This window comes from Hippopotamus amphibius, chromosome 9 (assembly GCF_030028045.1).
Source record: "Hippopotamus amphibius kiboko isolate mHipAmp2 chromosome 9, mHipAmp2.hap2, whole genome shotgun sequence".
In the NCBI taxonomy this organism is placed as follows: Eukaryota; Metazoa; Chordata; class Mammalia; order Artiodactyla; family Hippopotamidae; genus Hippopotamus; species Hippopotamus amphibius.
Genome location: NC_080194.1, coordinates 82760867 through 82773328, shown reverse-complemented (window position 1 = coordinate 82773328; position 12462 = coordinate 82760867). Strand labels below are relative to the sequence as shown.

The 12462-nt window shown below is 38.2% G+C and overlaps 1 protein-coding gene across 6 annotated transcripts in view; it reads right to left on the bottom strand.

The window, feature by feature from the left end:
- Positions 1-12462, bottom strand: part of CDON (cell adhesion associated, oncogene regulated) — a 97704-nt gene that overhangs the window by 51332 nt on the left and 33910 nt on the right. For 5 of the 6 annotated variants that reach the window (XR_009055536.1, XR_009055535.1, XR_009055537.1 and 2 more), the window contains exons 2-7: positions 11189-11324; positions 9094-9366; positions 7660-7806; positions 6638-6781; positions 5688-5975; positions 2773-3042 (exon numbers count right to left, since the gene is read on the bottom strand). Coding sequence is in view for 3 of the 6 variants with exons in the window: in XM_057749725.1 (XP_057605708.1) it covers positions 2773-3042; positions 5688-5975; positions 6638-6781; positions 7660-7806; positions 9094-9366; positions 11189-11264 (1198 nt within the window). In the remaining 3 variants the exon portion in view is untranslated. The remainder of the gene's footprint in view (positions 1-2772; positions 3043-5687; positions 5976-6637; positions 6782-7659; positions 7807-9093; positions 9367-11188; positions 11325-12462) is intronic. The other variant, XM_057749726.1, reaches the window with a different exon arrangement.

Here is a 12462-nt window from a genome sequence, read left to right as displayed (position 1 = left end):
CCACATCAAAACTTGAAATAGATGTCCTACCCTCTGTGATCTGCAAAGCCACCTAAGTCAAATCCTCACGTGCAAATCCTTTTCAGCGGTCTCTTGTTCCAAGAGTCCTACTGTCTGTTCCTTCACCAATAATACAACACTGTCTTAATTACTACAGATGTTTGTGTATGTTCTAATATCTGGTAAAGCTAGGCCCCTACGTTCTTATTCTTCTTTTAGAATGTCTTAAAGATTAAAAACATCTTTTTAATGTTGCTAATATACAAAGGTGTCTTTTAAATTACATTTTCTGTCTGTTGCTGATTGTAATGGTTAATTTTATGTGCCAACCTGACTGGGCTAAAGGATGCCGAGATAACTAGGTGTGTCTGTGAGTGTGTTTCCAGAAGAAATTAGCATCTGAATCAGTAACCGTAGTAGATGACCCCCTCCAATGTGGGTGGGCACCATCCAATCCGTTGAGGGCCTCAGTAGAACAAAAATGCAGAGGAAGGGCAAATTCTCTCTGTGAGCTGAGCCATCCTTCTTCTCCTACCCTAGGACCCTGGACTATCAGTGCTCCTGGACCTCTGGCTTTTGGACTTATGTCGAGATTTAAACCATCACTCCCCCTTCCGCAACTGAACTGCATCATCGGCTTCCCTCCTTCTCCAGTTTGCAGATGGCAGACTTGACCTTCATAACTGTGTGAGCCAGTTTCTAGAATAAATCTCCTCTTATATGTATTCTATATATCCTCTTGTGTTTTGTTTCTCTAGAGAAACCTGGTTAATACACTGGTACACAGAAAGGCAACTGATTCTTGTTTATTGGTCTTGATTTCATCCAGCCACCTTGCTAAACGTTTTTATTATTTCTAATAATTTGCCAACAAACTATGGAGGATTCTCTATATTGACAACCAGAGCAGCTGTGAATTAATAATAATTGGGTTTCTTTCTCTCTTATCCTCCCATCTTTTATTTCTTTTTCTTGTCATTCTAGAATCTCCACTATGATGACAATTAAAAGAGATTTTAAAGGGAATGCTTAAACATTTCACCATTAAAAGTAATGTTTCCTGTGAGTTTTTGTTAGATACTCTTTATCAAGTTAAGAAAGTTCCCTTCTACTTCTGTTTTTCTAAGAGTGTCTAACATGGATACTGAATTATGTCAAATGTTTTTCCTGCTTCTATTGAGATAATCATATTGTTTTTCTCCTTTACTCATTAAATAGAATGAATGATACTTTAAATCTTCTAATTGATTAGAAGGTATAACTCCTTAGTTAAACTTTATCTTTATTGATCTTCTCTATTTTATCTTCATTTTCTATTTAATTGATTTCTGCCCGTATCTTTATTATCTCCTTTCTTCTGTTTTCTTTAAATTTATTCTGTTATTTTACTTAGTTCACTAATTTTTTTATGAGCATTTAAAGCTATAAATTCTTTTTCCTATACCCCACACAATTTGATTTTGACATTCATTATCATTGAAAGAATTTTAAATTTCCATTATGATTTTTTTTGACCCAGCTATTTAGAACTATGACTCTAAATTTCCAAATATGTGCCATTTAAAAATTATTTTTTATTATTAACATCTAAATTAATTGCATCAAGTTCAGAGCCATGGTCTCTATCACACTGAGTTTTTGAAATTTGAAATATTTATAACTCTCAGACGAAAGATTAATTTCCCTAATATATAAAGAACTCCTATAAATAAGAAAAAAGACCAACAACCTAATTTAAAACAGGCAAAAGACAATGAACAGTCAATACACAGGAAAGCAAATTCAAATGGCTCATAAACATATGATGAGATGCCCAACTTCACTCACAATAATACAGATCAAAAGGTACTTTTCTTTAAATCTATCAGATCGGTAAAGATTAAACAGAAATTTTGACCACACCATGACTTGTGAGGATATGAGGAAACACTGCTGGTGGGAGTGTAAACTGGTAACTATTTCTGAAAGCAATGATATCTATCAAAATTACCAAGGCATATATGCTTTTATTCAGCAAGTTCCTTTCTAGGAATTTATTTTACACATATTCACATATGTGCAAAATAGTCTACGTAGAAGGACACGCGTCATAGACTCCTTGTAATAGCAAAGGATTAGAAACAGCCATCAAGGTACTAGTCAAATCATCACAACTATACAATGGAAGACGAAACAGCCATTTCTAAAAAGAAATGAAAATACTCTTTTAATGTGCCACATGGGAAGATATCCAAGATATATGTTAAGTGAAAAATTCAAGGTAATCATTAAGATAAAATTCAGGGAAATTTTAAGGAAAAATTCAAGGTAATTTATATGAATGCTACCACCATTTATGTAAAAAAAAAAAAACCAAACAGATATTGTTATTAAATGTACACAAACTCACGTTATATGTAACTTTGATCATATACATGCACACAAGGATATTCAAGAAAATGATAAAACTAGTTCTCAAGAGAAATATGGCTGGATGGGGAACATGAATGAGACGTTTAACACGTACTTTTTAAAATTATACCTTTTCAAAACTATGTAGTATCTGTTGAAAAAATATTTTTAAAGAAATTTTTTTAAATGAGCATGATTAAATAAGGTTGCTTCTTCATGGAAATGCCTACCTGCAACTAGAAAGGAACATGGACAATGAACACTGTTCTGTTATGGTGATAGGATTATTTCCTTTTTTGTAAAAATGATTTCAATTTTAACCAGAACAAAACCCCATCTGTAAAGTAACATTTCCTATGATTACATGACCTAAAAGCCTACCTTTTTCAATTTCGAGTCTCCCAGTAGACTGCGTAAATCCAATCCCATTATCTGCTACACACTGATACAGCCCAGAATCTTCCATGGTAACACCCCTGATCTGCAATCCATTTCCCACAGTTAGATGTCGTGGGGAAGGATGAATGGGCTGTGCGTTGTGAAACCAGGTACGGTTGGGGGCTGGGTTCCCACGAACTTCACACGTGAATTGAACTGTGGCACCCAGGGACACTGTCTGATCTTGCAGTCCTTTAGATATGGAAGCATATTCTAAAAATAAAACACATAATAACTAATAAGAACCTACTGTATAGCACAGGGAACTCTATTCAATACTCTGCAATTACCTATATGCGAAAAGCATCTAAAAAAGAGTGGATATATGTATATGTATAACTGATTCCCTTTGCTGTACACCTGAAACTAACACAACATTGTAAATCAACTATATGCCAATAAAAAATTAATTTAAAATAAAATAAAAATAAAACATATAAATTAAAGTCTACCGCTCAAAATGTGCTTTATAGATTATCACATAAGTCATACAAACTCTCCTCTCTATCAATAACGAGTTGAAACTGAACTGTATTATTTCTCACATTTTCCCATCCACTGTGGTCATCAAAAAAACATTAGAAATGTATTAACTTTCCTCCGATAGGATAAACCATATGTTACTAATATGTTATAGCCTCTTTTTATAGATCTCTCCACCCACTTAACCCCTCCCCCAACCCAACAAACGCAGACACACATACACACATGCAGAGTTTCTAATCTTAGGCTTCTTTGGGCATTTGTTTCAGATGATCTGTTTGAAATAAAGTAATTGTTCCCTGGATTTTATACTACACAAGAGCCCAAACACAAGAATGCTTATTTGGAAGTTAAATTTTTTTTTTATGGTCAATTCTGCTTTGAGGTTAGGTGTATTCTGGACAAAAATCTTCCTTTAGTATCCATCAGGCCACTTTTTACTTGGACAAAGTAAATCATGTATTGGCATTTGTAATATATGCCCAAATTAATGATTATACATATTAATCTAGTCCTAATTAGCATTAAATTTGCCATATACTTACACTAATTCCATTGTAACCTATGTCAGGCCACTGTTGCAAATAAACAGGTGCAGAAGGTTTACAAAAACTATATTTACTATGAAAACTTTTTTCCTGGTTTTCATGAAAATCTGTTTTGATAAAGGAAAACATTTTTGCTGCTACACATGACAGTGAGATAGGTAGCTGGAAGAAAGAAATAGCTTCGAGACAAATAGTACATATAGAAATGTGGGTCAAAATAACACATATTTTATGAGCCAGCTATAGTGAAAGCATTCAAACGGGAAAATAAAATGAAACCGATTTCTTTTTTTATTTATTTTTTTATTTTACTTTATTTTATTTTTTTTGGGGGGTACACCAGGTTCAATCAACTGTTTTTATACACATATCCCCGTATTCCCTCCCTTCCTTGACGCCCCCCCCCTCGAGTCCCCCCCACCCTCCCTGCCCCAGTCCTCTAAGGCATCTTCCATCCTCGAGTTGGACTCCCTTTGTTATACAACAACTTCCCACTGACTATTTTACAGTTGGTAGTATATATATGTCTGTGCTACTCTCTCGCTTCTTCTCAGTTTCCCCTTCACCCCCCACCCCCTCCCATACCTCGAGTTCTCCAGTCCATTCTCTGTATCTGCTTCCTTGTTCTTGTCACTGAGTTCATCAGTACCATTTTTAGATTCCGTATATGTGAGTTAGCATACAATATTTGTCCTTCTCTTTCTGACTTACTTCACTATGTATGACAGATTGTAGTTCTATCCACCTCATAACATATAGCTCCACCTCATCCCTTTTTATAGCTGAGTAATATTCCATTGTATATATATGCCACATCTTCTGTATCCATTCATTTGTTGATGGGCATTTAGGTTGCTTCCATGTCCTGGCTATTGTAAAGAGTGCTGCAATAAACATTATGGTACAAGTTTCTTTTGGGATTATGGTTTTCTTTGGGTATATGCCCTGTAGTGGGATTACTGGATCATATGGTAGTTCTATTTGTAGTTTTTTAAGGAACCTCCAAATTGTTTTCCATAGTGGCTGTACCAACTTACAGTCCCACCAACAGTGCAGGAGAGTTCGATTTCTTTTTGAGATGACATTTTCTAGCCAGTACTCTGTCTTATTTACCACTGCTGTACACTACACACTGATACAGCCTGGAATCTTCCATCCTCTTGAATTCCAGTCTCTTTCCTCCACATCATCAAAAAGGAAGAACCAGTGCTGTAAGTGAGTCTCCTAGATACGAATGAGTTCCATTCTGAGAGTGCATTCATAAGTCCAATTTGTTTGTAAGTCCAACAAAGTTAGCTTAGGAACCCAACTAACATAATCAGCTATATAGTACCGTAGCAGCTACATCACAGCTGCTTTTACGGTTGCTTCCAGACATCCTGGACTTAAAATAAAGACACTGTACTTCTGTAATCTATAAAGTACTGTACAGTAAAGTACACAAAAGCACAACCACTTGTAGAAGATGCACGCACGTGACAATGTGCACCAGACACGTGAATTAACTTATATGATTGGACATGCGAATACACGTTTGCATCTTTGAAAGTTTGCAACATCAAGATTCGTATGTAGGGAACTTATTGTCTTGTGTAGGTTGGGGGTGAGGTTCCCAAGAATGTCCCAGGTGACATACTCTGTGCCACCCAGAAACACTGCTCAACTCAGTAGTCCTTCAGAGAAATGAAGCTTGTTCTGGCTACTGGGGTAGCTATTTCTAGATAGTCTCTATTCCATTTACGGTTCACAAATAGATCTTCCACTCAAACATCAGTTAGACCAGAAAAATACCTGACTTGAGAAAACACTTAACGAGTAACATCTTACCAAGTACATTCACCACGTAAGTCACATGTTTGACGTCTCCAGACCTGTTTCCCACCACACAGGAATAGTTGCCAGAGTCTGCTGGGTCAATGCTGTCCGTGGCAAGATGTGAATACAACCTTCTCCAATTGCTTCCAGGCACAGCATCCTGACCATCCTTCAGCCAACGCACGTGAGACACTGGGACCCCACTCACCACACACTCCAGGGTCACGGGACTACGAGAAAGAACAGCTAATGCCTGTGAAAGGGTGGGGTGAAGAATGTGAAAGTCATCTGAAGAAGGGCCTAAAGAAAGAGGGGAAAATAAAAAATCATTATTATTAATGTATTATTAAGTATTCACTTCCACCCTCCTCCTTAGCAAAGCTGTGAGCTTCCCCACCTTCCCATGTATTCTTTGCACTACAAGGTCCTATTTGGTAACTAAATCATTTTCAGCTGAGAATTAAATTTGAAAGAATTGGTGATCCTTTAGGGCTACTTCTGAATTAGCAGTGTGGAAATGTCGAATTCTCAACAAGTACACGGTCCACTACTTCACTGTGCTTTGACTATTGGTGCTGTCGCAACTCAATCACCCTAAGCTAAACATCAGCTATGACTTATCATATTTCAAAAAGAAGAGATAAATATTTTCATAATTCACAATTAGCCACCAATTTGCTTACTACTGATATAAAGTGATATTTGCTCTCTCATTTCTTTTTATTTGAGCAATGGGCGAAGTTCGCCACAGGAATTCTACTCTGTCACCTTGACCAAAATTCTCTTCTAGAAAGCCATTATATTTTTGAAACATGTACAGAACTGTGCACGTAATTTTTGTAAGACATTCTCATGATAAACAAACAGGATCTTAAAGAAAAGTGAACTCCCACTTCCCAAATTTTTACGAGAAATGCTTCCGAGGACTCTTCCCAGTGACCATGATTCCCCCAAATACTTACGACTCACAAGGAGCTTTTGGCCAATGGGTTCAACTTTTAATTCACGTGTGACAGGATTAAAAGCTGCACACTTATATGAGCCCTTGTCCTCTAAGGATACATTCAAAATCTGAAGATTTCCTGATGGAAGGATTAAGTAATTCTCTGAGGAAGGAAGAGAATGCAGTTAGGCCTCTCTCTTTATGAAGAACACCGGTTAAAACTAACAGAGGTTGATAGTTACACTTTAAATGTAGACATGACACGAGCAGCAAATAAACAATCGGGGAAATTTCATTAAATGAAGCAAAAGGAAAGTCAAGGCAGAAAAAAAAAAACCCAGCAGTACTAGAGTAACGCAATCTAACCCATCAGAGCCCCATGACAACAGATCACTCACTGAGAACACCGAAGCACCAGAAACACATTTGGACAAAGATACAACGATCACAGCTACTACCCTGAGCAAACCTCTGCCTACAGCACTGACCACCCAGTCACGTCTTCATTCATTTCTTCTCAACAGTATGTACTGAGAGCTCATGTTCCACCAACAGTGGCCTGGGCACAAGTGATACAGCAATGAAGCAGGCAGATAACGCAGGCCCTGCCCTCACGCAGCTGATGTTCCAGTGCGAGAGTGGGGCGGCAGAGAAAGGGGCAAATAAGAAACAAGCGAGCAAAAATACATGTAACACAGGGCTACAGAAAAAATGAAGCTGAATAACGGGGACAGCGCGACACGGCATGTTGTTTTAGATGGAGCGGTGAGGGCGATCTTCTCAAAGGGAGTGACATCTGAGTAGATTCCTGAAAGGGTTGAAGGCACGAGCCCTGGGGGTGCAGGGTTGCAGTCATTTCTATACTACATTCTATTTTATCTTGTAACCTTTGTTCTAGTTTCTTCCACTAGACTCCCAAGAGTAGAGACAATATAGCTTATGTACTTTTGTGTCCACAGCCCCTACCACGCGGAGCTTAATGATAGTTGGTTAATGACATTTGTTCTGCAGGTGCCACTGGCTTGTCATAAGAGGTCTCACCTGTGGAATGTTTCAGCCACTTTCCCCGGATTTTATAGCGCACCTCAGCTTTGGGGTTACTATCTGGTACCTTGCAGCCAATGAAACCAGTACTTTTTTCTTCTGCTGTAATAACATGCTTTGTTGATGAACCAAAATCACCAAGAACTAAAAGAAACAAGGAATTCAGTAATACATAAATAAATATATGTAAATGTGAACTCTCTATCCCAAAGGAAATTTTAAAGCTAGAAACCACATCTACACCATGGCTGTTTGTGAAAGCTAATCCCCGTTCCCAGAGTAGCAGGACCTTTTTATCTCAGAAAGCAGTTTGGGTGGAGGTGCACAGTTGAGGGCTGGGGCTTAGTCATGGCACCCTTTTCCAGAAGTCAATGCTTCCAGGAGACAAGCAAACTTTTCTTAAAACATTAGGGAGAACTATAAAACACAATCGTTCCCATTCTGTCAAGATAAATCCTTCTTAATCCAGTCTTTCATCAAAACTCACTTTCCCTATGCATCTTTATTCTGTGTGTAGCTACTCACATGGCAATAAAATGGTTTACAAGAATGATCATAGGGCATCGAAAAAAAAAAAAAAAAAGCAGTGTATCGTTTGAATTATCTGAATAGACTAACCAGGTCTCAATTTCTCTCGGTTTAAGTTGACTACAGATGGAACCTGTATGGAAGGGCTCTTTATTATCACCAATGCTGAAAGCACTCTGCAGCCTGCCCTTAGGAATTCAGCCCTCCGGTGTGTGGCTTGGAGCTGTCCATGGGTCACAGCTCTACAAAAACATTTACTCTTCTCAGTTATGACAAACTCACTACTCCCAGGGAATCCAGATTTGTTCTGTAAATAGGGGTGCCCTCACAAAGACGTTTTCCATTACTGGAAGCCATCACTGTTTGAAAGGCAGATGGCTCAAACTCACTAAGAAAACCATGCATTCCAGATTTTCCATAAGTTCAATACTCAGCATTCCTTTCTTTACAGTTATTTTTCTCCCCCGCTTCTTTAGACTGGTTTCAATTAAATAAATGAAAATCACTCTATAATCAAGGCAAATAAAACAATTAGATGTGAAAAAAGATAAAGGACTGCATGAAATAACTGTGTCAAAGTAGACAACGGCTTTTTTTGTTGTTTTGATATTAAGGACTTTTAAATACTCAGAAAGAAATTCAGATTCGCGTTAGAAAATTGGCCTAACTCTGCACAAAATAATTTCCATGTCCCCTGTTACAAAGGAAGACACTAAGCTAGGCTCACAGAGGTTCAAGCATTGTCCAGCAGGTTAAACACACAGCACGTGTCAAGGCTGGGAATGAGAACTCGTATGTGTCTTACTCCAAAGCCCACGTTCCTCCCACTACTCAAACAACGCAAAAATTAACAGTAATTTCAGGGAAAAAAAGCATCTATACCAGGGACAAAACTAAACTCACCTGCAGTGGATACGGTTGCAGGACCACTCACAATGGCGCCGATGCTATTGTTGGCAACACACTGGTAATAACCCGAAAGGGAGGGGTTCAGAGAAAGGATACTCAGCGTCCCCTGATGAACCTTAATCTGCTCCACATTTCTGTCCAATCTTTTTCCATTATGCAACCATGAGATGTGAGCAGTCACAGGTTTAGCAGAACAATGCAGCACTACAGGTCCACCAAGTTTCTGGACAGCAGACAATGGCTCAGAAATAAAATAAGGTGCCAAGTCTACAAGGGAACATTCCCCATGTGCAAAGGGGTGGGGGAGTGGGAGAGAAGAGGCGTTAAGAGAGAGAGAAAGAAGAGCACATTTAATACACTTCATCTGAATCTACACAACGAAAGGCAATCCCTTATTTTATCTATATGTTATGGCTCTCAGAGCTTGTAAAAGTTCTAGGAACATTCTCATACTTTGGAAGAAATAAGGCAACATACGAACACAGAACTTAACAATTAGGGCAGCATAGATGAGAATACTTATGACATAAATCAAACAAAACACTGATTCTATAAATGAGAAACAATAAACTTTTTTTTTGTTAATTTTAGTAATACATGTTATTTTAACCCAATATGTCCAAAGTATGATCATTCCTACATGCAATCAATATAAAATTATTAATAAGATAGTTTACTTGATAAACTGCCCTTTTAATGAAGTAGCTTTTTAAAAATGGAAGTTAAGAATCTGAAAAAAGAGGAGATGACTTTCAAAATAAAAAGAATTCTCTTCCATATTACCAATGGGATTTGACTTTAAGAGCAAATTATTTTATCAATAAAGGCTATGGCACTTCTTGACTACTTCTCTTTAATATAAATAATATTCAAGTTTTAAGAAAGCAGAAGTAGAAAGTTAGGAAGCCACACTGAAATACAAAGTCTGTCCTTTGGGGGATGTAAGGATAAATGGGGTATCAATCTTAATTTTTTTTTTTTTTTTTTTTTGGGCACACGGGCTTAGTTGCTCCGCGGCATATGGGATCTTCCTGGAGCTGGGATCGAACCCGTGACCTCTGCATTGGCAGGCGGATTCTTAACCACTGCGCCACCTAGGAAGCCCCAATCTTAATATTTTTATTTGGTGTTTGGAATAGTTTCATTTGTTATGTCTATTTCTCCAGGAACTTGGGGGACAGGGGTTCTTGCACTCAAGTATCAAAACAGATCCCTCTCCTCCACCCAAAAGAGAGGATGGGGGACAGGAATATTGTTAATCTGATATAATAAAATATTTAAAGGAAAAAAACCAATATAATTGCTGAATCTACTTTTATAGGCTATTTTACCAGAAATAAAGATTAAGGGAAATGCCTTGACTGAATCTGAGGTTGCTATTTAGCCAAACAAAAACAGAAATAAAACTACTAAATCAACTTTCCCTTACTAAATAGAATGTAGTTCTACAGTATTTTTAACAAAGATAATAAATAAATAGTACTTAACAAATGAACATCACCATGTTTGTATATACTCCTATATAAATCTTCACATAAATCTAAAATAAAAAGAAATGCATATGCGCCATATGCTAGCCTTGGGCTTATATACACATTTAATAATAAACACATTTAAGCTTTTCAGGAACCCAAAGAGTTAGATAATAAATTAGGCAACGTCGTGAGACCTAGGATTTGAACCAAGTTCTCTCACTCCAAGTTGAGCGCTCTTACATACTGATTCTAAAATTCCTCTTTGGTGGTATGTAGTCAGCGTTTTCTTCCTATTATAATTTCCAGATTCAGAAATTTGTAACATATCCTCATTGAAAAAAGCACGATCAGAAAATATTTATTTTCAAAGCAACCAAAGCAATAAATTACAAGGACAATGATGGGAAGGGCTGTGAATGCCCAGAAGCACTACTCAGAAGGAGACCCTTAAATTGCTTAATTAATCAAAGTTTTAAAATCATTCCACTAGTCAAACAAATCTTAGAAATGTCTTTAGAAACCATTACTAATGGTGAAGCATTAAAGTCGAAGTTTTTCATAGGATGAAGACGAGGAAAAGCTTCAGTCACAAACTACCATTCATCTCCTCTTACCTGGACTCACAGAAGAGCACAGAATCGGGAGCGTAACATACAGCAGTGTCTGCAAGGGCCCAGGATCTGGATGCATAGCGCCAGATTACAGAAGCGGCAGGACAGACTTGCAGAGCAAAATCCAGGCCTTGGCTCACTAAAAGAGATCAAAAAAAAAAAAAAATTCTAAAGTACAAAAACAGTTGAGGACTTCCCTGGTGGCACAGTGGTTAAGAATCCGCCTGCCAACCAATGCAAGTGACACGGGTTCGATTGCTAGTCCCAGAAGATCCCACACGCCGCGGAGCAACTAAGCCTGTGCACCACAACTACTGAGCCTGTGCTCTAGAGCCCTTGAGCCACAACTGCTGAAGCCCACGTGCCTAGAGCCCGTGCTCCGCAACAAGAGAAGCCACCAAGATGAGACGCCCCCGCTCTCCACAGCTAGAGAAAGTCCACACGCAGCAACAAAGACTCTAGCAGCCAAAAATAAACAAACAAACAGTTGAAATTTTTCATCTGAATAGCCGGAGTTGTGAACATAATGGCTGCCCTCTATTTTAAAAGCTCTGTATAGAGTACGTCAAATACAAGACATTACATGATCCACATCTTCCCAATTCACAAACTAATCTCTAGACATTAAAGTTAGAAGTTCTGTTCATTCTTCCAAGATACTAAGACACTTATTTTACATTGAACCAGTCATTCTAAATGAATGTATAATAGCCTCTAGCACATCTCACAACCATCTAAAACTCAACACAACCAAAATGCATTCCTCCTCTACATTCCTTAAAATAGAAACAATAACAAAAACAAAATAATAAACCTACATCTATATAGTGCTTGTACAAGCCAGACACCATCTCAGTGCTTTGCATATATTAACTGAACCTTCATGACAACCCTATGAGTTAGGTACTCCTGGTTTTCTTCCCTTTATTCAGAGGGGGGACTCATGGATTGTGCAGAGAACACCAAGGGCAGGACTGTGTGGGAACTGAGCTTGTCTGCAGAGCATCCAAAGACCACTGTGGTAAGAGTGGGATGAGCCAGGAAAAGAGCACAGAGGAAAGCTGGGCTAGATCCCACCCAGCTTCAAACGCCACGGTGAAGACTTTGGCATTTATTCTAAGTGTGATGGCAGGCCCTCAGAGGACTTAGAGAAGGGAGTGATGGGATCTCATGCTTTAAGAAGATCACTGGCTGGTGGAGACTAGACTGACGTGGGGCAGGGATGGAGGAGGGAGACCAAGTGGGAGGTGCCGTGATCACTTGGGAGAGACCTAAGC